This window comes from Phlebotomus papatasi, chromosome 2, assembly GCF_024763615.1.
Source record: "Phlebotomus papatasi isolate M1 chromosome 2, Ppap_2.1, whole genome shotgun sequence".
Classification (NCBI taxonomy): domain Eukaryota; kingdom Metazoa; phylum Arthropoda; class Insecta; order Diptera; family Psychodidae; genus Phlebotomus; species Phlebotomus papatasi.
In genome coordinates, this window is record NC_077223.1 from 63,302,043 (window position 1) to 63,328,351 (window position 26,309).

The following is a 26,309-nucleotide window of genomic DNA, read 5'->3' on the forward strand; positions in this document are numbered from 1 at the left end:
TACTAATTTTATAAGTTTAATAACTTTCTGTGTTTATAAAATTTTCAGAAGCGAAGTAAATGGACGATATAAGAAACATAAATTCACTGGTGAACCTCTGACAAAATGTCTATTTTTTACAAGAAAGTGTAATCCACCTGGGAAATTTTACTCGAAATTAACAAAATCATTTACTTAAACAAAAAATAATATTAGGGGGAAATGCGCCACCTTTGAAATAGGGAGTTTCTCTCCTATTTTCAATTAAGAACTGAGCCTTTTCATAATGTAATTTAGCTTCATATTTGGTTTGTTAAGCTAAATTATATCTCGGGTATCACGGTAAGATATCCATTTTCACTTAAAAGAGAGAAGTAAAGTGCCCCACTTTTCCCTATTTGAAAACTTTGAAGGAAAATTATTGCTTTTTCATTTTTAAAATTTTCTTTTCCTTCCCATTCTCTCATATGTGTATATGTTATTTCTGTTTTCTGATGCAGATGGTTCATACAACCTGAGAAAGAGTTTTCCACCGTTTTACAATAGAGGTTGGTTACCAACACTAAGACTAAGTCTATATTTTGCTTTCAAGAGCTCTAGCTCAAATGCAGTATTTGAAAAATAAATTTAAAAAAAATTATTTAAGTGTTACAACTCTAGAATTGGATTTTACTATAAAGAAATTTTGCTCAACAAACAATTGTAAAACTAAATTACACTATGAAAAGCCCTTAATTCCCTTTAGTTTTAAATTTAGGAGCAAATAGCCTTATTTCAAAGGTGTCCTAATTCAAAGATGCCCCACTACCCCATACAACAATTCTAATATAAATTAAATTTAAAAGTGAACGGATTTTGCATTTATATTCTAAAAAATAAATATTTAGAAAAATAACACTAATCCGTTAAATATTCAGATATATAATTGAATAATTTCAATCAATTTACTTGCTTCATCCGATGTTGTACTCAAAATGGACGATATTTCAAGCTGCATGAAATATTTCCCTGTACCTCTAAATGTGTTTATAAAAAGCAAATTGCGATGTAATTAAAACAATTATTTCCTATATTTTAGCTGATTTTCTTATGACCAGCGCACAAAAACTTTTGTTTGTAAACATGTTTTCAAAACTTCCCATGTGAATGAGCGAGATGACTCGATCTAGATCTCACTCACTCTCATTGAAATGTCAAAAACATGTTTACTAAACAAAAGTTATTGTGCGTTGGGCATTACTCAAAGTATTAAAATAAATATTAAGCGAAGAACAACACGATCCCGGAATAGCAATTTGAATGTAAAACATCATAATTCTTATATAATATTTTCTATTTCTGTTGGACTTGCCAATACCACATAATTTGAAAGCATTCTTAAGAAGGACTCATGCTGTGGCTTGCGGATCAAAGTGGAGGGTGAATGATGCGTTAAAAATATACTTCTTTTCCCGCAACTTTTTATATCATTGTATGTCTTCTGCGTATGATACGTTCCACTTTTCAAAGTTTACTCACTTTTCAACAAAGAATATCAAAAAGTTGAATCGAGTCATAAGTTTTCCTATAGATTATACTTTCATGACGTCGAGTAAATTAGTTCTGGAGGATGTTTTCAGGAAAATTTACTCTGTTCTTTCCTTATTTCATTTAATGGAAAAGTTTACTGCAAGTTTTGACCTTTTGCCATGACCATTTTATAAAGATTGGCTTCCTTTATGGTGCTGGAACTTGGAATCGTGTATTTTTTTCTGGAATACAATAAATTATTCTACTTAGAAGATGCAGAATTTTAAAAGGGAGAGAAATGATAGTGGAAATTGCATGCAAATATTTATCGATAATGCACTTTTTGCCACAGTACAAATTTGCAAATATTTCCTCAGCTATTGTGTTTACTCTATTCGCTGGAAGTGGAAAATATATTTGTGAAACGTAATTTCGAGGAGCAAAATCTGCGGAAAAAGGCACTATAGGGGAATACAGCTTCAGCAAACAGAATATTTTGATAAGTTTTTTTTTAATAAATTACATTGTTGCAGCTCCCTTTATTGCAACACAACACAATTTTTTAAGGGAAAATAGGACAAAGATGTAATATACTTCAATGTCTTACGAATATTATTCCTTATCACACATACAATTAACCTTTTTTATATTTTTTTAGAACGTTTAAAATAAAGCACTTCAATGTTCATAAATTATACATCTCACGTACGATACGAACTCACTGGGACTGTTTTACCAGAAATTCTTTATAAATTCAGCTTCTGCGGTCCGAGATTACGTACAACCTCATCCGATTGGACTTAATTTTTTTAAGAGCACGTTTTTGTCACTCATAAATCACGAATATAATACAGTACGACTCAACGTATTTGATTCTAATTCTTAAATTATTAATCCCAAATTATTAAGCCATCTCCCAGCTTAAATCGTAAGTCTGTCTGGGCACTAGTTTAGATTTTATCCCTCAAAATCAATTTGCTCACCGCCATCCTTTATTTTCAAAAATTCAATTCAAAAACGAATTTACACTTATTTCGAATTTTCTTTAAAAAATCTCAGATAGTACACACTTATTTGGGTATTTCATTATTTTTCCAATACAATACTCGCATTTCCAGCGATAATTCAAAAGCTCACCATGTATTGCGTCTTTCATTGAATTTACAGAAATGCTTGAAAAAATATTATAAATGGAGTTTTCATTCACAAATCTCCTTCTACAGAAGCTTTTGTGTAATTTCCGTGAAAAGGAAAAAAAATCAATGGCACTTAGAGTGAGAATGTTACTCGATTTAATGAGATTTCACAATACTGACGCAGTTTTTCTTTTTTGAAATATGCTTTTAAGACCAAAAATAATTCATAGAAATACCTTTTCATTTTCTTTTCAGATAATCTCTTTGGTTCTTTTGTTTGGAAAGTAATTCCCATAATTGAATACCCAAAACACTGGAATATTATGGAGAGATTACATCAACGAACTGAAGACTGAATCCTTTGAGCTTAATAGCACTAAGTTAAAAATAAAATATGCATTGAATTAAAATGGGATAGTGTTGTGAAGGTGATAATGTCAGGACATCTAGGAAATAGAACCGGGATTCCGGAAGAGTACTGGAGCCTGATTGAGGGTGAATGGCCCTGTCAACTGATCAATGAAACGCAGCCATTCTTCTGCAATCTCAGTGATGAATATTGCATGAATCGCTACGAAAATATCACGTACCTAAACATTTCATGCGAAATTGTACTGGACTATGGCATCCCTCTGTATGGGTACTGCACACCCTTCCTCCTCTTTATTACGATGACCGCAAATCTCCTCATAGTTATCGTGCTCAGCCGGAGGAGTATGGCCACACCAACGAACTCAGTCCTGATGGGTAAATTGCCTTACAAATTATTATGTTTATATAATACAGATTTAAGTAAAAAGCTTCTATATGGTTTAGAGAAAGGCGAAAAGGTAATATTTGTCTTCCTGAATAAGTTCTGCCTGAAAGTGATTTTGGTTTACATTCCCTTTATGAGTTATGTCCGTTTGAAGTTAAGCTTTAACACTTTAAGGTCGTGTAGGCCACATTGAACCGAGCAATATACGAATATTCTTTTTTTCTATGCGAATATTTTTTGACTTAGGGGGAAGTGGGGCTATATTGAGCTGTGGGGTTACATTGATATTCGATTTTTTCTCATATTTCTAAAGGAAACTGAGCCTTAACGTAATATAATTTAGATAGACAAAACAATTGTGAATCTAAATAAAACAATTGTAAGGACCAGCTGCCTTTAGAAATATGTGAAAAAATTGTATATCAATTTAGCCCCACAGCTCAATATAGCCCCACTTCCCCCTAGTATCTAAAATTCCGATCCAGGATTGACCAATCGAAAACCGATGAAAAAATCAAATATTCTCCTGAAATACTATCATATATTAAATTGGATCAGTATGAATTTAACACAGTCGATATAATTTGGTTAATATGTGTCAGGCAAATTATTTTTGCATAGTTAAGCTTTGGTTATCTGATTTAATTGTATATAAATCAGACCCTATTAATTAAAAGCTTAGATTACTGTATCTGAGCATTGATATTTATTGATTTTAATAACTTCAATAACGCAATCATTTCGAATTATCCCAGACCTAGATTCTCTAAATTACATCCATGAAATGTGTTAGTGGCCCACTAATTAATCATCTCTCAAATTAGGAGAATAATTTTGCTGATGGAAATTCTGGAGAGCTCACCCAAACCAAGAAAGGGGGGACACAAATTAAAATAAATCCCGCCATAATTATCAATTGTGGCAAATTTTTGGGTTTTGTTGAAGTAGAACAACTCTTAATGATGTTCATCTGTAGAATTTCACTCATCAAAGCATATTTTGGTTTGTTCAACATCAGAGTTCAAGAAGCTTGTAATTGATTTTTAATCTCAGCACAAATTTTAGACATTTATTATACTCCAATTTCAACGCCACAGAAATTGTGTACATTTCAAACAGAAAAGAGAAAATACAAATATTTTCATTTTATATCCTGAAATTTGCTCATCCATTTTATTTATCACCTCATTCAAATTAACAACCAAATTTTCTTCACCCAGAGTCATTTTCCATTTTCCCGTAGAATTTTCAAGTTCAATAAAATGGTAGTGAAGGCGTTTGGAAAATGCATCAGATTACATATTTAATGGATCATATGATTATTGGAAGGAAAACCATGATGGATATTATGTTCCATCTGGAAAATTGCTCCATAAGCCATTTATACTAAATCGATTTGCATGTTGAATGAGATGCTCACGAATAAATTTCTCCACTTTTGGAGGTTTTCCAATTTTTCCAGCGAATAAAAATATGCCCTCGGTAGAAAATTTAAAAAGAGTACCTAAGGATTATGAAGTGTGGAACTTCATCAAGAAGCACTTTACATATGCAAAACGAGCGAAACATGTTGGAATATTATATCGAACTGCATAAAATTTATGCTCCTTAAGAATGAACGTTAGGACCTCTACACATTGTAAGAAATTTTCGTAGAAATGGAAAATTTTGACGCGGTTTACGTGCACAAGTGCAAATGATCTCTTTTTGATTCCCTATTTTATCGAACATTTCTCAGAATATACAGAGATCATTAGAAAATAAAAATGATTTTAATCTAAAATTAGATTTAAACTAGTAACTTTAATAACAATTGGGAGTGGCTTACTTCTCGAAGGGGCGTGACTTAAAACCATTGACAGCAGAGCTTAATACAGAATTTCAAATTGCTTAATTTCCTTTAAAACCTTTTTTGTGCTTAATACAAAAAATGTATTTATCCGTATCTCTATTATTCTGTACAAGCAAAATGATATTGTAAAGAATCTCAGACAATTTGTTTTATAGTTCGAAAAAAATATCAATCAACACTTAAACTCACACTAAACTTTCATATCGTATTAAGAAATGTTAATTTTATTCCATGAGGATTTAAGTGAGAGCGAAAGTGATATGATATTCTAATTCTAATCAATTTCACTCTTTATGTTTTGAATTGTTGAATCCTAGATCTTGCATAGAGAGTTGAGTAGCACAACTTTCCCATTTAACTATAAATTATTATTTCGCGACAATTTATGGTAAAATTTTCGTATTTGATAACATACTCAACTGATTCAACTTTAATCAGTTGATCAACTTTATCAAGAATAACGCTGAAATAATAAGCCTAAATTATCATTTCGTATATTTTATTTTTATTGTCAATCGGTCATATTCCTCCCTCTACTCTCCTCTATTGTACTTTTCTTCAAATTGAAAAAATATCTAAGTGGTAATTTTCGAGATTTGACTAATAAGGAATTGGTGTAGTAGTTGTCTGCAGACCATATTTACATGATATCAAGACCCCTAAGTTCTTATCCGTTTATTTAATTAGGAAACAGAACTCGTCTTTACGCTCGACAGTGACACAAATTATTGCCTTATAATTTTTGTACAAAGATTAATAAAATTAGATATATAGTAGGGCGTTTCAACTAGGAAAAATTTTTTTTGGCACTATTCTCACGGTGTTGTATTTGATGAGACAAGAAAGTTTTTCTTCTACGACCATATGATCAGACGCTGTTTAGAGGTGGCTGAACAACCCTCTCTGTAGAACAAATTTCTGATTTTACCGGATTTTACACTACAGAGAGGGTCGTTCAGCCACCTCTAAACAGCGTCTGATCATATGGTCGTAGAAGAAAAACTTTCTTGTCTCATCAAATACAACACCGTGAGAATAGTGCCAAAAAAATTTTTTCCTAGTTGAAACGCCCTAATATATAGGCTCGGTCGAAATCCCGAAAACCAAAATCCGTAAGCCAAAATCCTGAGAGGCCAAATTCGAAAAAATCAAAAATCCCTAAAGCCAAAATCTCGAGTGCTAAAATCCTGATTAGGCTGAATTCCTAAAAGCCAAAATACTGGAAAACCAAATTTCCAAATAGTCCAAAATCACCAAAAGCCAAAATTTCAGATATTATTATTAAATTTCTTTTGTTTGGGACAAAAGGAAAATCTTCATTGTTTTGGGGAATAATTGATTTCACTTATTGAGACATAGGAAAATTTTCAGTGTAGAATAAAAAGAGAGTTATTGGTTATTTCAGATTTTGGATCTTAAGATTTTGGCTTTCAAGACCAAATAGCGTCTTAGTGAAAAATTAATGGAGATGTAGGGTAGAACGTCGAACACCTCTGCGACAGCGAACCTCTATTGTCAAGATGTTGAAATTTATTTAATGTTGAAACTGGGAATGAGATGTTGAAACTGGGGCACCACCAAACACGGGCTACCACCAAACACTAATTTTTATTTCTAAACTACTTGGACCATCTTTACCATCTCTTCCATGGACAAGCAATCCTATAATGCCTATAAATTTCTATAAGTCTTGTCTTCCGAAGTCGAATATCTGATTAAAAAATCGCAGTGTTTGGTGCTACCGGGTGTTGGTGGTGCCCCTGTTGTCCATATACATAAATGTAAGTAATATAACGTATTTCTGCTTCTCCTATAAAAAAATATGTTCAATTTTGATATCCCAAAATGATACTGAAAGTGAGAATAGATGTGTCATGACAAGTTTTTAAAGTATCAATAGGTGTTCTTTTACAGTTCCAACCAAAATGCCGAAATCCAAACTCCCGAATAGTCAAAATCCTAAAAGGAACGAAATTATTCGAAGGATAATGTATACGTATACGCATGATACCGTTTCTCTAGGCTTGTAGTGAGTCGAAAACGAGTTGAAGTGCACATGGCAATTGGTTGATATCTGTGGCAAAGACAATCAGAGCCAATGCCCTCATAACTCAGATGATAGAGCATTCGTCTAGACAGCGAAAGGCCCCCAGTTCAAGTCTGGGTGGAAGCAGGAATTTTTTCCTGTCTCTATTTTGGTTAAATTTGTGAGTTGGGAATCACTTGTTCTGATTGTCGCTCTCTGTGCACAAACACAAAATTTCTTGGGATTACGTACCAAACGAACAGAAGTCTGTTCAATCACTTTCATGATAATGTGTAAAATAATTTCACAAAGCACAAAAAATTTCTGTTTGTCTCTAACAAGTGTACGTGCAATAGTGGAAGGAGCTATGACACTTTTAAGAATTCGGAATTTTGGCTTTCGGAATTTTGGCTTTTTCGGGATTTTGGTATTCGTATTGACTTTAAAAATTTTGGGCCTTTCGGGATATTGGCCATCGGTATTTCGGGTTTTGGCATTTTGGCTCATTTGGAATTTTGGCTGTACTGGATTTTGGGTTTCGGGACTTTAGCTTTTGCGATTACGATGTTCAGGATTTTGACCGGAACTCGTTCCTTTGAGTCTACCTTAATCATTATTTCAATTATTATTACGCTAAACCATCTTTTGGCTAATCCTCAGATCTACCCAGCCCAAAGTCGCTATGGTGTATCCATTAATTTCTAGAAGTCTTGTATACTTGTCAAATCCACTGTTTATGTATGGATTCGATCACAGTTCAGAGAATCATACTCCCTAGAATTCCTAGGGATTGTACCGTTATCTACCAGTTATTGCAGTGTATACAATTTTGTTTATATTCTTATTTCTGGATTCTTTTACAAGCTGGATCCAAAAAAAATAACGATATTCTTTTTATACTTTTTCATTTTCATCTAATTTTTATAAGAAAGGATAATTTATTCATTAAATATTTTACTAAGCTCACTTTTTTTATTTTTTACCTTTGACAAAGTGTTATCACATAATAAAATTTTATTTTCTTAATTTTTTACAGCCATGGCTCTTTGTGATATGTTTACGCTTCTGTTTCCTGCGCCGGGACTCATATATATGTTTACCCTAGGTAATCACTATAAACCCCTTTCACCTACGCTTGCGTGCTATGCTTGGAACGCACTCAACGAGGTAAGTTCTGAAGAAAACATCCCTTTTCTTTAAAATTTATCCAAAATTTGCAAAAAAAAAATCTTCTTTATAGGTGATTCCCGCCATGTTTCACACAGCCTCTATTTGGCTTACATTAGCGTTAGCGGTTCAAAGGTAAGTTAAGAAATAATATGAAAACTTATATAGGGTAAGTGTGCCAAATTTCGGCATAGTTGCATGCAAGCGCCTCTCAAGTTTGAAATGTAATATCTTTAATAGAAATTGATTTTTTTTTTTCATTCCTTCTACTTAAGGAGAGGTGCTGGGACCCTTTTAGATAATTTATCATCTTTATTTTCTCTAAAATCATTCTTAATACATTTTAAAATAAATAAAAATGTAGACGTAGCTTTGGTGTCCTATTTCGGCCACCTTGATTCTCATAGTTCCTTGCCCTTCAGAAATTCTTCCAATGGTTTTTTCACGTCATCTCGTTTGTCGAAGCTACATTTTTTGTTATTCTTTTGCATTGTGTAATCTCTAGAGTATGTAAAAACTAAAAATTCATGGAAATTTGAGGAACAAAAAAGGTGGCCGGAATTGGAAGCTGGCCGGAATTTGGCACACTTACCCTAAGTTTGACTGTGAATTCACAGTAAAGGATTGAAGACCGTTATTCACATTAGTTTTTCTATGAGATTCTTGCATTTGCTGTAGGCTGCAAGACAGATTTCAAGGTTCATCCTTGACTTTCATTACATAAATTAAGATGTCAATTATAATCCACATTCACATAGTTTAAGATTGAGTATTTAGGGCACGTATAATGTTAGTTGTTTTTCTTGAAGTTTTCCTCAAGATGTGGAATTAGAGTTTCCTTTATCTGTCACGTTAGATTATTCTTAACATACCCAAGACTAATTCTGGGGAATTAACGCTATTGACTAATGTAACTTGAATCCAAGATCATTATCCTAAAACTCCATAATGAGGGGGCACCTTTTGCTTTATTCTATCCTGGCGAATATATTTAATTATTCCAGGGAGGACATTCACGGAGGAATAAATTGTTTCACTTTCTGAATTCTAATTGCATTCCACATAAGAAAAAGCTTAGAAGAATTTTTGTCTTGAAATTCTTTCTCTTCAATATACCAATTTTCTTCTACAAACCCGGAGAAAGTGTCTCCATATAGACGCAATATAATGAAATTCCATCACAATAACTCGGAAAGTGAGTGGAATTTTCTGCAAGAGGATTTTTCTTTCTGTGATGATAAAAAAAAACCGCAAATCGAATTTATCATCGTGTGAAAGGGTTAAAAATTGTGTTATTTTGATTGAGAGCCTTTCTTCTTATCTAGCTTTTATTCAACTTTGGAGTTTTAAAGTTCATTCATTTGTCCAATTCTCATTGTACGTCGTCTTGAAGAATAAACACTAATTTATGCGTGAATCGTAAAATCCTCAAGCTTAACTTAAGTCTCTGACATCCCATCAAAATCCTCCATCATATTTCATCCCTCGACCAAAAAAAAGCCCCATGAATTTCAAATACAACTCACCTCAGTTCAACTTTGAGCTTCCTCTCTCAGTTCAAATGAAGAGATACTTCAATCCCTGTGAGCTCTTTTTTGCCTTTGGCACTACACAAAGATGGATTTCTCTGTCTCGCCAGACCTATAAAAAAAACTCCTCGCCGACATCCACGTGGCTTGTCAAGGGCGTTTAAGCTTCCATGCCTACGTGCGAAGTTTATCAAGTGATTTGAAGTTAATTTTTGTTCTTTCCAAAGTGCACAGCAAAAATTGACAAACGGGTAATGATGACTTAGCACAGAAATCTATAAGAAAGTTTCCTGATAACACAAATATTTTGTTTGGGTGTTTGGGCATGAAAACAATACGCTTTCCTCGGCCAGGATGAAGGATTTCAGCCAAGAGAAAGTTAGCACATTGTGTCATTTTTCATTTTCTTCGACTGAGAAAAAAAGTGCCATTCGAAGAGAATAAATGGATTGCAAAAGTGTGAAGATTAATTTGAAGGAGTTTATTTTTCTTAAAAAGTGGATCATATTGATTTTTTAGCCAACAGATTTTTTTTGGGAAAAAGCTTTTCGTGATTATGTAAAGGTTATACCACCCCTTATACACGGAAAAAAATATTTTATAAAATTGTTCGTAAATGTTTGTGAAATCCTATGGCAGACTTACGAAATGCTCGTGAATCGTATAACCCACAAACAAGTTCGTAAAATTTTGTACTTTTTTCACAAACATTGCTCGTAAAATGATCATTTGACGAGCATTTTTTGTACTTTTACAAACACTTGTTCGTAAATGTTCGTAAACACACAAAAAATGTTCGTAAAATTTTGTCATTTGTTCGTATTTGTTCGTAAATTTTTGTTTGTCTGGCAAAAATTTACAAACAAATACGAACAAATGACAAAATTTTACGAACATTTTTTTGTGTATTTACGAACATTTACGAACAAATATTTGTAAAAGTACAAAAAATGTTCGTCAAATGATCATTTTACGAACAATGTTTGTGAAAAAATTACAAAATTTTACGAACTTGTTTATGAATTATACGATTCACGAGCATTTCGTAAGTCAGCCATAGGATTTCACAAACATTTACGAACAATTTTACAAAATACTTTTTTCTATGTAGAGATACTTAAAGGAAAATAATGAATGTTATTATAAATTAAACTATATTATATTATATATTAATATAATAATATATAATAATTAATATAATAATAATTACACTGTGCAACAATTTTGAACTTTTTTTTTGTCCCTGGGTTCTTATGCTATTTTTCTATTGCTAGGGTCAAATGATTTACGAAAATACTTATCATTTTGATTTCATTTGGATTTTGCGCCTGGTATTTACGAAAAACGGTTTTTTCCGTTTTTTGATACTTGGGTGCCTATATCTCCGAATCTGCTGAACTAATTTATTTCTTACTTTGGAACAATTTGTTGTCCTTTACATGCCCGATAAATCCTCTGAACAAATGAAGTTCGTACAACTGACACCAGGGGCGCTGTAGTCACAAATATGTCAGAAAACATGGAAAAATCGAACTTTTTAGCAACTTTGATCAAAAATATTTCGAAAACTAGGACTGTCCATAACAATCTGTTTCATGGGTTTGATAGAGAATTTAATCAGCTACATTTTCGTCCATGTACAACTTTTCTCTCAGATTATTTTTTAACCTCGATATTGAGGTTCAAACGAAAAACGAGCACTCAGCCAACTAAAGAAAAACTTAACTATTTCGCAAATTTTGACTTTTTCTTTTCAAGTTTAGATAACCCAGAGTATTATTTTCACTTTTCTTACAGTTGCAGGACTTTATTAATACTCATTGCTTTATAAAATGTGTTTAGATATAATACAAGGTAATAACTCAAACAATATCTTCAGTAAGATTTCAGTGTTATTTCAATCTCAAAAGACTATTACAAAAAAGGCATATTAACTGCATATTGCAAAATTTTAAATATTTCAAAGAATATTTCTTGTTAAATTTACGTTTTAGAATCAATAAGTATCTATTTTACCTTTTACATACCAGTTACATATGTAAAACTTTGCAAAAAAATCCTTTTTCTAAATTCATTTCTTTTTATAATTCTTTAAAAAAATTTCCTACATTTATCTACAATCCTACAATTTTAACCTCATAATTACGTGATTTTCGTCGAAATAAATCTAAAACTAGTTTTTGAACTTGTAATTGTTACTTTATGTATATCACATATGTTAAAGTTTTATACAAGTTTCCAAGGAATAAAATAATATTTAAAAATTTAAAATGTCATATAAAAATCACCATAATATCGATATTTAAGTATTAAATAATATAATAAAAGCTTGTACTGCCTAATTGCGAAGAAAGAAAGCAATAACACTCGAAATTGTGAAGGATTTATTAAGTTGGCTGAATGCTCATTTTTCGTTTGAACCTCAATTTCGAGGTTAAAAAATAATCTGAGCAAAAAGTTGTATATAAACAAAAATGTAGCTAATAAAATTCTCTATCAAACCCATAAATAAGATTGTTAAGGACGGTTTTAGTTTTCGAGATATTCTTGATCAAAGTTGCTACAAATTTCGATTTTTACATGTTTTCTGACATTTATGGGACTACAGCGCCGCTGGTGTCGGTTGTACGAACTTCATCTGTTCAGAAGATTTATCGGTCATCTAAAGGAGAACAAATTGTTCCAAAGTAAGAAATAAATCAGTTCAGCAGATTCGGAGATATAGGCACCCAAGTATCAAAAAACGGAAAAAACCGTTTTTCGTAAATACCAGGCGCAAAATCCAAATGAAATCAAAATGATAAGTATTTTCGTAAATCATTTGACCCTAGCAATAGAAAAAATAGCATGAGAACCCAGGGACAAAATCATCGTTGCACAGTGTTATAATATATTATATTAAATATAAATAATATTATAAATACCAAATTAATTTTATTTAAACCAAATTATATAGAGCCCTCACCTCCCAAAACTCTTTCGAGGATTAACAGAAAACAAATGTAAAATTGTTCGTAAATGTTTGTGAATTCCCTACAAACATTTACAATTCAGTTTGTAAACGTTTGTACATTTTTTTACAAATATCGATCGTGAAATGATCTATCGACAAGCATTTTTTATTCTTTTACAAACATTTGTTCATAAATTCTTGTAAACACACAGAAAAATGTTCGTAAAATTTTGTCATTTGTTCGTAAAGATTTACCAGACCAACAAAAATGTACAAACAAATGTTTGCAAAAATACAAAATGATTAAAAAAAAGTTCAAAATTCTGAAAGGAATTAAATTATATGGAAGAAAATATTTAGAATAATTTCCCAGGACACAGAAGATGTCCCTTTGCCTCCAGCAAGCGCGAGTGCAATCGCGGAAGTAGCTATGACACTTTTAAGAATTCGATATTTTGACTTTCGGGATTTTGACCGGAACCCGAAAATTACAACACCTAAAACTAAAAAAAAGTGTATCACAAATTCAATTCTTCTAGTTTAATCAAAGATTATTTAATTTTACAACATTTTCTTCTCTGTATCAAAAGTCAATGAATTTTATCCATAAATTATCTGTAGTACAGAGTAAATCAGATTTAGATGTATTAACATTGCTTGCTTAACCCAATTATTCGAATGAAAAATCTACTGTTGTACCAAAATGTGCTACAACTCAATTTCTGCCTAAGAAATCACTAATTTCGCAAATTACCTGCAAATTCAGTAATGTGAGAGGCAATTAATTCAAACTTTCTCACATTTACATAAATATCCGGCGGCACTTGAGCCTCGAGCGTCCTACTTATCGTCAATCTTGCCGAAACATACCTGGGTACCATTTACGTTACCAGCCTCCAATTTTGTATTATATGGAGAGTGTGCTTGGCGTGAGGCAATTGTATTTATTAAGAGCTAAACATTGTACAGCTATCCGCTTCATTTATCTCCCCTTAGCAGCGTGTTTTTAATTGCATCACCCCCCAAAGTGGATCCTCCTGAAGAAGAATCCCTAGCTTGATAATGTTAAGAGGAAATTGAATGAAGTCTAATATGGTTTTTCTTGCAGATACATTTATGTGTGTCATGCGCCCGTCGCGCGTACCTGGTGCACGATGCCCCGCGTAAAGAAAGGTAAGTTGTTAATTGCATTAAGTACTCTTCAGTGGAGTGGGCTAACGATGCTATAATGTCGATAATGTGTATCGTTTTTCACCAAATAATAATGTATATTAACTTCTTCATCACATTTCAGTGATCTTCTATACCTTCGTGGCCGCAATGCTTCATCAGAGTACCCGTTTCGTCGATAGGTAATTACCATCATTGAACTTTTCTTCTCCTTGGTAGAGTACACTGAGAAAATATTGCACGATTGTCATTAGAAAATTTTACTATCTGACAAGTTCAAATTCTACCTTGAAATTGAAATTTGGTTTATAATAGCTCAAATAGGGTAAGTGTGCCAAATTTCGGCATAGTTGCATGCAAGCGCCAAAGTATCAAGTTTGAAATGTAATATTTTTAATACAAATTGAATTCTTTTATTACTCCTCTTTAACTCTTTCGCGTCTTTAGGGTCATATATGACCCGGGGAAAAAGTTTCTTTTTGGCTATTTACATTAATTGAAATCTAACTGGAGTCTTGAGAAAATGAGCCAAGAATCTTACATCCTTCTATTATGATGTCGTGCACGAACAGATAGATTTCAATTAATGTAAATACCCAAAAAAAACTTTTTTCCCCGAGTCATGATATTACCCTAAAGACGCGAAAGAGTTAAGGAGTGTTCCTTGGATCCTTGTAGACAGTTTATCGTCTTTATTTTCTCTAAAATTATTCTTTACATTTTAAAATTAATAAAAATGTAGACATAGCTGTGGTGGCCTATTTCGGTCACCTTCATTCTCATAGTTCCTTGCTTTTCCGGAATACTTCCAATGTATTTTTCACATCATCTCGTTTGTCGAAGTGTATAATCTCTAAAGAGGGTATGCAAAAACTAAAAATTCGTGGAAATTCGAAGAACAAAAAAGTGGCCGGAATTGCAAGTTGGCCTAAATTTAGTACACTTACCCTACACCTTTTAGATCAGAAAAATTTTATGAATTCAAAATTCACATCACTTTCTTTCTCAAACATTTTGATTATGTCTATCCCATTCATTCGCACCTCAAATTAGATTGATCCTAATTGAATTTGGTGTGATATTTAAATGTAGAAGAAGAGTACACTAAGAGAAATCCGAAAAAGTTAAAATAACATTCCGGAAATGTTTATTTTACCCTCCAATATTGATCCAAAATCGGTGAAACTATTATGCTTTTTAGGTGTATTATGGGTTAAAGTTACCCTTTTTCATGCTAATTTTACCCTTAGAAAGATGTAAAATTAACATTAAAATATGTTGATATATTTTTACACCTAAAAAGTGCTAAAGTTCTGAGGAAAAGAAGTTAACCGCACCCCCGTTTTTTCTCAATGTACGAAAGAGTGGGATAAACATATGCGAATACATTGAGAAAGGGATGTGTATTTTAGTTTCTTGAAATTTCCCTGATGTAATGTCCTCTACACACTAGAGTCAATATTGAATGTCAATATTGAATGTCAATATTGAAGTAAATTCCCTACACTTGTGTAGGAAAAACTCTTGAATATGGACATAAATGTATCTAGTGTGTAGAGGCCATAAAAGGTGTACCGTAGCTATAAATATAAAAATAGTAAAATTTTCTAACTTGCTTTACCATTAAGTACACTGAGAAAAAAAGGGGTGCGATTAACTTTTTTTCTTCATAACTTTAACACTTTTTAGGTGTAAAAATATATCAACATATTTTAATGTTAATTTTACACCTTTTTAAGGGTCACCTTTTTAAGGGTGTTAAAATTAACATGAAAAAGGGTAACTTTATACGATAATACACCTAAAAAGCATAATATTTACACCGATTTCGGATCAATAATGCAGGGTAAAATTAATATTTCCGGAATGTTATTTTAACTTTTTCGGATTTCTCTCAGTGTAATAATCGAAAATTCTATCGTGCTGTATATACTATATATGCTATATATACATACTAAAACACATATGCTTAGTTAATTCTATCAACCAAAGAAAAAAATTCTAGTCTGCTAATTTGCTCAATATTCCTTCTGAAACATACCATTAGGAGAATTCTGTAACAGTATGACAGGAATATGGATATGACTAATTATAAACCAATGCGGTTAATTCGGAGAAAAGTAAATGGACTACAGTGGAATATCTCCAATTGAATTTTTTTTATTAAATAATTTTAATTTTATAAGCTAAAAGCTTTTATGAATTGAATTGAAAAGTCTACAAAAAACTTACTAAACACTGAGAAAAAAAGAGGGTGTGATTAACTTTTTTTCCTCAGAATTTTAACACTTTTTAAATGTAAAAATATATCAACATTTTCAATGTTAATTTTACACCTTTTTAAGGGTAAAATTAACATGAAAAGGGTAACTTTAACCCCTAATACACCTAAAAAGGGTAATATTTACACCGATTTTGGATCAATATTGGAGGGTAAAATAAACATTTCCGGAATGTTATTTTAACTTTTTCGGATTTCTCTCAGTGTACTAGTAAACTAAGAGCTTTACAGAACTCCTTGCAATGGCCATTCGATGCTCACTAGAGTATAACATTGTCCTGCTCCCGAATATGCCAATAGAATTTATCCTATAACATTTGTGATATCCTTACAGAATACCCCTACAGCACATTTTTTTTATTTAATTTTACTCCGGATTCCCCCAATCCCATACTGATACGCAAAATTTTAAACAAATAAATGTTGAATTCTTTCTCTTTTATATAATAAATTATTAGTAAAATAAAATTGTAATTTCTGCTATTTTCTGCTGCCAACTTAGCTAAAAATCATCTTTTTCAGTGTATAAAAAAGAAAATTGTAATTGATTTAAATTGGCAACGGGTTGTTATTCAAATTGGAAGGCGTGGAAATATTTTAATGGATATTGGAACATATTATTACATGTTTATTTATATTATAATAACAATTTGCTTATAAACACATCGCAATATTTGATGTAATATCCCGCACGAATTTTTATTGACTATATTATAGGAAGTATTATTATAATAATCGTAATAATGTTTTTTTCATTAATATCACAATACAAACATTGCAAAAAGAAAAAAAAATATCAAAATTGAATATTGCTGATGCACTTTGAAACTTCCTCTAAAAACTTAGAGATTGATGATTTTATTTTCGTTAAATCCCTAAAAACAAGTTAGAATTTTTCACTCAATAATGTAGCGAAAAATTTACAATATTTGAGATCAAGCCTCATCATAGATTATTTAGCATTTTTAACCCTAGAATCAATAAGATTTTATAACAGAACAGTTAGTTGGAAAGGCTTGGAGAAGTAATAATATAACAATTAGTTAATAACATAATTTCAGTTCACTAAAACACTCTAAGTAAGAACATCCTATGTGATTTTATTTTCATATTCACAAACTTTCCACAAAACACAATATATTTAGCAATATTAGCGTTAAACTATCACAACGCATTTCCATTTAATTAAAACAAACTTGCAAGCGCAATGTTGTCAGTAAAGTTTCAATTTAATGTGATATAGCAGATAGTGAATGGAAAAATAGACTTCTCTTGATTTTACTGCTCAAACTCAAAAACATAGCAGTAATATACAATCCACTTTCGGCTGGGATTCTTTATTTTTGAATTTGTCACCGATTTGGAGCTTAAACGGTAAGAGATATGAACTTTCGGTCTTCGGGAACGCTAATAAAAAGCATTATTGAACATCCCTCATACCGCTCCAAAACATTTTTTTTTCTCAATCGGCCATGACTCGGTAAAATACTCGTAATTGGATTAACCATTAATATTTTATTTTTATTTGTCCGAAAATTCGTCACCAGGATAGAAATCAAACGGTAAGAGATATCGCCGTCCCTTCTTCGGTGACTTTCCCATAAGTCAATATTATCTCAAAATGTTTTTCTCCGTTTTCCCCTTTTTCTCCAAAACCATGTTTCTTTTTTTATTTATTTTGAAAATAGTTCCTACGATTCCTTTTATTTTCGAATATGTTTTTTGAGGTAGCCCCAGGCGACATTTCGCTCGTTCAATCGAAAATCAATTTCGACATCGAATTTACGAAGGTTTAAATTTAAATGTTGAAGCATTCTAAAATTATTTCATAACAGTTTAGATTAAACTTTAAAGTCAAATTCTTACAAAAAAAATAACTAGAAAAACATGTGTTTTAGGAGATGGAGGAGGATGGTGGATGAGGCAAGAAGAAAACCGTCTGGAGATATTGTTTTTTTTTATTGGGGGTTTTCGAAGACCGACAGTTGATTTACCGTTTAAGCTCCAGGACGGTCATCAAAAAAAGTCGATTATATAACTGCTCTCTGTTTGAGTTCGAGCAGTAAAATTGCAATTTATTAAAAAATTATAAATTTTGTTATGATTTTTAAATAATTTTTGATCCAGTTTAAATCGATAATTAAACCGCTATTGACACAAAAATTATGTGAAAAAATACAATATGATTCTCGTAGATCTTTTTATCTCGTGAGAGTTTGAGCACTCTGCAAATCTGGGCCACTTTGCCATTCTCCTTTTCTCTTTAATTCTTTACGACCGACGCAACGTTTTGAGGATGAATACTCTTTTCACCAAGTTTAAAATTGGAGGACTAACAGAGAAATCTGTGTCAGTCCCTTGAATGATGCACTTCAAATTGAAAAATTGTGATAAGACCAAGTAAAGTGCAGCAGCATATTCTCCATCCTATACGTGATTTTTGCCCTATATTGGAAGCCTGAACGTCGTGAGAAATTAAAGAAAAAATCAAGGGAAAGTTATATCTCCGTCCACTCTTTGTTCCAAGCACTATTCCAAATGCAAATATTTTTTTATGGAATAATGACTAAAGCAATTCAATTTATTCCATCTCAAATTCATTTTCAAATTGAATTCAAAATGTAAAATTTACTTTGCGAAGAAATCTTTGCATGTGCAATAGACTCTCTCAAATTCAGTCATTTGGGACCGAAATTTCAGCCGAATTGGAAAGAATTTCGAGAATTATTAAAAAATACTAGTATTAAGTTTACATACTCATATTTATAGTAAATTTCATGAAAATCCCTTAATAATGCAAAATGACATCATAACTTAAGACAAACTTAGCAAATTTGAGCATAAGGTAAAGTACCCTTTATTCGACCGGTTCCTCTATTCGACCGGTAGATTTATTTATTCAATTTAATTATATTTGCTATAATATTTTGTGTATGATCTAACATTAATAGGTCAATTATTCTTTAAATAATACGAATCAGTGACAAATTCATAGAAATTGATGAAATTCACCATCAAATATTCAAAAATTGACCCACCGGTCGAATAGAGGAACCCGGTCGAGTAAGGGTACTTTACCTTATTTGCTTCACTCGATAATAATCATAGTCAAACTTTAAAATTTCAACAAACTTTTTTTTTTAATTTAACTTCTGCTCAAATTAATAAGTATAGTCCGATATCAAAAGAGCCGAATTAATGAGAGTCTACTGTAGTCTGGATTAGAACAATTTTTCACTATTGCTTCCTCAATATTATCGTATTATATTAATTTTGTCGACAAAGCAAGTTGACGTCGCTCTTAACGATACCGCTCGTATTATAACAGGATGCTTAAAAGGCACTCCGGTGGACAAACTCTATCCCTTAGCAGGACTTGCTCCACCACGGGTCGGGAGACAAATGATCTCCAGTAGAGAGATGTCTAAGGTTCTTTCTAAGCCTAAGAATCTTCTTCATGGTCACAAAAAACCAAGAGTAAGGCTGTAGTCTCACAAGAGCTTTTGCCACTCTGTCAAACTACTTGACCAATCTTCACAGGAGGCCAGACTTCATCTGTGAAAGGAAGTCCTACCACCAGATTTTGTCGAATTAAAGGAAGGTCTTCCTCCTAGTGGTGACCAAGACTGAAAGACATAGAAGTCTCTCAATCGTTTGAGAAGCTGCGTTGCACGTTCGAGGGACAACAGACGGTGATGTGGATCACCCCCTATTTGTGTATTCGTCCGTCGTCCCCTGCCTTATGCGGAATAGGGGATTTAATGTCGGCAAGTTCGATTTCCATTGACGTTGCCCGTTTTTGGGCAAGACAAACTTTAGGCCTCCACACAATTAATAATGTGGACAAATTCCATTTATTTAACAATTAATTATAATGATAAATTCTCAAAAGTTATTTTTCTTAATTTAGGATAAGTCCATTTCGCATGAATTCCAATACGTTTCTAACGTTTTGTTGATACTTAAAGACCTTGACTGTATGTCAGGGCCACGATCCAACCTTCATTTGCGATACATATTTCACTTACCTCACTTACCTCAACTTGCTCTCGACTAGGGGAAAGTACTCTCCCTGCGAACGTTCATGCCTTCGAATAATATGAATTTACTTTTAGTTTTCCTAAGAGACTTACACATTTCTATGAAACATTCAATTCAATTCAATTCAATTTATTGATAAATAAATAGGACAAGCTGTCCTCTGTACAAAGAATTTCCCTAAACAATTGTTTGTGCGGGATTTAAGGAATGCGTGGTAGACACAAATCTGAGGATAAGCTCCCTCTTCCGCTCACGCGGTAAGTTATTCCATAGAATAATTCCCTCTACAAAAAGGGAATTGCGGAGAATGCGACACCCCGAACCCGGCACACGGAGACACGAAGCCCTAGTGGATGATCCAGTCATCACAAACTCCGTGAGATACCTTGGCCCACCAGTGTACAATAATCGAGAGACAAAGTCAACAGCACGAGTCTGCAGATAAGGGACAAGAGAAAGGCCTAGGATTGAGTCAACCCAAGGAGAAATATGATCGTATTTGCGCAACCCAAAAACGTAACGCACACAAGAATTAAATGCCCTATTCAGGCGATCCTTCGTCTCAACACTGGCGCTGAAAAATAATTCAGCCCCATAGGTGAAGAAAGGAATAATTAGGGACCTAATAAGTAGGAGCCTGGTACCCTGTGGTGTGAAGGCTTGGAGACGTCTAAGAGTGCGCAAGGTATGGAAAACCTTTCTACAAATCTCAGCTGCATGGTCAGTCCAAGTAAGGGTTTCATTGAAAATGATTCCCAAATTCTTAACTCTGGAAGTGAAAGGAATAACCTCATTCCCCAGAAATAAAGGGTAAGGATCAGGATTCCTCCACCTTGTATGAATAATTAAAGCTTGAGATTTAGCCGGATTAAGAACAAGTCCATTGCGGTTGGCCCACTGATAGATTCTCGAAAGGTCATCATTAATGGCATCAAAAGCATGAAATGAATGACACGCATCCCCAGAGCAGTAAATCTGAAGGTCATCAGCGTACAAATGATACCCACAGTATCTAAGAACACGCGGGAGATCGTTTATAAATAACGAGAATAAAATTGGCCCCAAAATGGAGCCCTGAGGAACCCCATGAGTGAGAGGAAGGGCAGCTGATGATTTCTCACCTGATCTCACAATTTGCGATCGAGACGCAAGATAAGAACTAATGAGTTTCACTGAAAATTCAGTGAACCCAAAGAGATCTTTTAACTTATGGCACAACAGACTGTGCGGAATGCTGTCAAAAGCTTTAGAGAAATCAAGGAGGATAAGAACACTAAACATGGACCTATCCAGCGCCAACGCCAGATCATGCTCCACTCTGAGGAGAGCAGTTATAGTGCTGTGGTTCTTGCGGAACCCAGATTGGAACTCACACAGGAGACCATTACTCTCGAGATGCAGAGTCATCTGATCGAGAAGAATAGACTCGAGTGGTTTCGAAAGCGATGGCAGAATGCTAATCGGCCTAAAATCTGAAGGAGAAGAGGGATTGGACACCTTCGGTATAGGTGTCACAAGAGCAATCTTCCAAGAAGCTGGGAAAGAGGAGGAAGTGATTATAAAATTATACAGCTCCGTGAGGCAGGGGAGAATAATCGGAAGCAAGAGGCGAACAAAATCAAGAAGAAGGCCATCAACACCTGAAGATGTCGACTTCATCCTCATGACAGCAGAATAAACTACTTGAGGAGAGACAGCAACGAAATTGAACTCAGGAAGAAGAGCTCCAGAAGGAGAGGGCATCGAGCAGGCCCCAGCACGCGCCGCAGAGCAGAAGTAAGAATTCAGCTCATCCGGGTCAGCAACACCGGATTGAGATGACTTCTTCAAGCCAAGATGGCCGACATTGCGCCATAAAAGGGATGGGTCAAGAGAGGGATCTAACTGGCCTCGGTAGTACCTCGACTTGGCATCGCGAATGAGTTGAGAACATTAGTTAGCTTATCATCAATTATTGATAATTCTGTGAGAATCATGTGTAAATCTCTTAAGAAAAGTAGAAGAAATTCACATTATTCGAAGGTATGAACGTTCGAAGGGAGAGTACTTTCCCCTATACGAATTTTACTGTATTTTAGAGCATTGTCGACAGTTTTAATGACCTCATCCTTTTTAGAATAAAAATAAAATACGTCCAGTATAAATATAAATGAATAATATAAACTAAAAGCGTTTTTATATATCATTTATTTAAATCATCTAATAAGGCAGCTTATAGTTAGAAGTTACGACAAAATCATATTGAGCGTTGCTTGAAATAATTTGCGATATTTCCTTGTGTTCTTTTCATTGCATTTATTTTGAAAGTTTAAAGACAGTGAAATTTTTATTTTTTTTTAAGTTACTTGAAAAATGTGAATAATCGCAAATAAAACCCAGGGAAAGATATTATGAGAATAATGTGTATTACCTGTAGGGGAAAGTACTCTTCCTTCGACCGTTCATACCTTCGAATAATGTGAATTTTCTTTTAGTTTTCCTAAGAGAATTACACATTTATATTTAATATTAGTTAGCTTATCATTCAACTGTTGATAATTCCGTGATTATTTAGTGTAAATCTCTTACGAAAAACAAAAGAAATTCACATTATTCGAAGGCATGAACGTTCGAAGGGAGAGCACTTTCCCCTACATCGCTCCCTTTGAATATTTCTTCGGGAATTTTACAATTTATATGAAATTTTTTTTATTTCTATAACACGACCTACTTTCTGAACAAAAATCTTGGTTTTACTGAACGTCAGAATTTAATCTGTGTATAAAAGATGTTAAAAGAAAGGTACGTTGCTCGCTGATGGAAGCGACGATTTGGGGATTACTTTAAAGCAAGCCACCCAAATGGATGAGAATACTTAGAATCTCACCTAATATACTTTATAATAAACTTTCTACTTCTTTCATCCATTCACGTATAAAAGCTTTTTTCACTCATTCTTTCTCCGCAAACAATTTTTCCGTCAACATGGATTTTCACACCTTGGTCTTATTTAAAAAAAAAAAAAGAATAAGATCGATATTCTGATAAAAAAAATCTCATCCTAACTTTTCAAAAATATATTTCATGCTTCTTGTGAGATTATCATAATCCCTCCTATTTTCATATCCACAAAATTACAGAACAACAAGATATTCTTGTCATTCCTCGCTTAGTTCTGCTTTTCTCACACTCAAAACCTGTCTTTGAAAGCCTTATCGAAAAAAAAATCTCAAGTAAACTTTGCAGATTAGATCACACCACACAACATATTTGCCCTGAAAAAGCCCAGTTTTCCTCATCTTCCTCTCAAATTGCGTGTGAGTGTAAATGAGCTTTTATATGGTGAACTTTCCACTGCGAGAGCAAGCAAGACATTCAATTAAAAAGTTTTAATCCCGACTTACCACTGTGATTAATTGCATTACACTTTTTGGTGTGATGAGAAATGACGCGTGTATCTCATCAAAAATGAACTTGGAAGAATAGAGAGTTCATCACGTATCGTGTAATGAGCTTTTATTCTACTTTCTCAGCGGGAATGGTGATGGGGCTTTTTCACAGCTTTTTCTTAGGAAGTAATCTGATTTTTTTTTCGGGCAGACTGTTCCAGATTTAGTGTAGAAAATTAATTAATTATATGACGGCTTAACAGAGTACTAAAAAGTTTTCAAACTGCTTCTCCCCTCCAGGGATTTTCAGTTAAGCACCATCATATGGAACAATCAGACAACGAACGTTTGTCACTTGGAGACAGCACACTGGGTACGGGAATATATTGGTGAGGATTTCTACTTCACCTCGTACTACCTCTTTCGCATACTCTTCGTTCACTTACTACCCTGCTGTGCTCTCGTCGCTCTCAATGTGCTCCTCTTCAAGGCTATGAAGTCAGCTCAAGAGAAGCGTGAAAAGCTCTTCAGGGAAAACCGCAAGAAGGAGTGCAAGAAGTTGAGGGATGCCAATTGTACAACGCTTATGCTCATCGTTGTAGTGTCGGTGTTTTTAGTTGTGGAAATACCATTGGCCGTTATCACAGCCCTGCACATCATATCTTCAGCCGTTATTGAGTTCCTCGACTATGGGGTAGCCAATCTCTTTGTGCTGTTCGCCAATTTCTCCCTTATCGTCAGCTACCCCATCAACTTTGCCATCTACTGTGGCATGTCCAGGCAATTCCGGGAAACATTCAAGGAGATCTTCATTAAGCGACCCATTGGGGCAGCTAAGAAAGACAACTCCTCCAAATACTCCATCGTGAATGGACCTAGAACATGTACCAATGAAACGGTTCTTTAGTGGCGCGCCCCACCGGATAGTCAGCATGTCAACGGGCGGTAAGTCTAAACCAAATTAATTAAACAATTATGTTGTAACAATTTCTGCAATAGTACCAGCTTAAATGTACATAGGGTCGGATGAACGTCTGTTCGACAGGGAACCCCTATTGACACTTTTGTCAAAATGTTGAAAATTATTTAATGTATCTAGTAAAATATAAGTAATATAACGTTTTTTCTGTAATATACCTTTTACTATAAACAGAGATGTTCAAATTTCATATCCCAAATGGTACAGAGTAGGGTGTCAATAGGTGCTGACACGAGTTCTTAAAGTGTCAATAGACGTTCCTTTCACCCTATAATCTTGCATTTTATTCAATTATGTACTAATCAGTGAGCTTACATTTTTTGAGCATTGAATTTAGTACAGACATTCTGAAGCCTTCCTTATGGCCTCTACACACTAGAGTAAATTATATCCATATTTGATATTATTAAAAAATTTGACAATTTTGTTTACACTGGCGTAAATAATTTTCTTCAGTAGGGGAAACTGGGGTAGCAGTAAACGCGGGGTAGCTGTAAACACTCCATTTTTTATTAAATATTAGGCTTCAAAGAACAGGAATCCTTGTCCACTGACGGAATGTCGTCATAAGTCCAAGCAGTATAGACACAAATATCAGTGTTTCGTGCTACCCCATGTTTACTACTACCCCACTCTTCCTTATGTCTATTGACGAAAAGTTCGTATGGTGTGTCGATGCAATTAGGACCATTATACAAATTAGAAGCAATTTTCTTCAAAATTTGCTAAATTGAAGACAATAACTTGTACTACAGTAGAATGAAACGTCAAAATTTCATAAAAAAAAAAACAATTTTGACAAATTCCAATGAATTGAGGTCCTTATGGCCTGTACATTACTAGAGAAATTAAAGTCCATATAGAAGCAAATTGTTTTGCTTATGTAAGAAAAACTGTAAAATATGGACATACATTTCTCTAGTTTGCAAAGGCCATTATTGTGAGAATTGTTTATTTCATTCATAATTGTTTATTCATTGTGAGAATTATGCCCAGCACACAATAACTTTTGTTTATAAACATGTTTTCAAAATATCCTATGAGATAGAGAGAGATGACTAGATCTAGATCTCACTCACTCTCATTGAAATGTTAAAAACATGTTTACTAAACAAAAGTTATTGTGCGTTGGACATTATTTATCAAAATCTGTAATTTATTGTGAAGCAATTCGCCTTTAACTTTACTGACAATTTACTTCAAAATACTAAATTCTGACGTAAACTTCTCACGATCTGTAGAAAGCTGACACGAAACAAAGAATAAAGTTTTATAGGTGCTATTTAAATATTTAAATATTATAAATATTAAATATATGTTTAAATATTTAAAATTATTGTAATTCCTTTTCATTCGCAAGGGTTTGCCTATCTAACACCTCATCATTTGACTTATACTAAATTGAAACAATTTTGACATTTGTCTCTTTTGATTACATATGCCTAAAATTTAGTACTCCCTTATAAGTACTAAAAAAGCATTTATATTTTTTCTTTAAATTTTATTCTCTGTATCCTAAGATCATAGATGTCTCATCGATTGAGATGATGTCTCAATATTTA

General features: G+C 33.3%; 1 protein-coding gene across 1 annotated transcript in view; it reads left to right on the plus strand.

The window, feature by feature from the left end:
- The window catches only part of LOC129802646 (sex peptide receptor), a 127,089-nt gene that overhangs the window by 51,342 nt on the left and 49,438 nt on the right, over positions 1-26,309 (plus strand). The window contains exons 2-7 of the mRNA XM_055848622.1: positions 2,880-3,371; positions 8,296-8,426; positions 8,500-8,561; positions 14,017-14,081; positions 14,203-14,260; positions 24,069-24,713. Of these exons, the coding sequence (XP_055704597.1) occupies positions 3,059-3,371; positions 8,296-8,426; positions 8,500-8,561; positions 14,017-14,081; positions 14,203-14,260; positions 24,069-24,675 (1,236 nt within the window). The 5' untranslated portion in view covers positions 2,880-3,058 and the 3' untranslated portion in view covers positions 24,676-24,713. The remainder of the gene's footprint in view (positions 1-2,879; positions 3,372-8,295; positions 8,427-8,499; positions 8,562-14,016; positions 14,082-14,202; positions 14,261-24,068; positions 24,714-26,309) is intronic.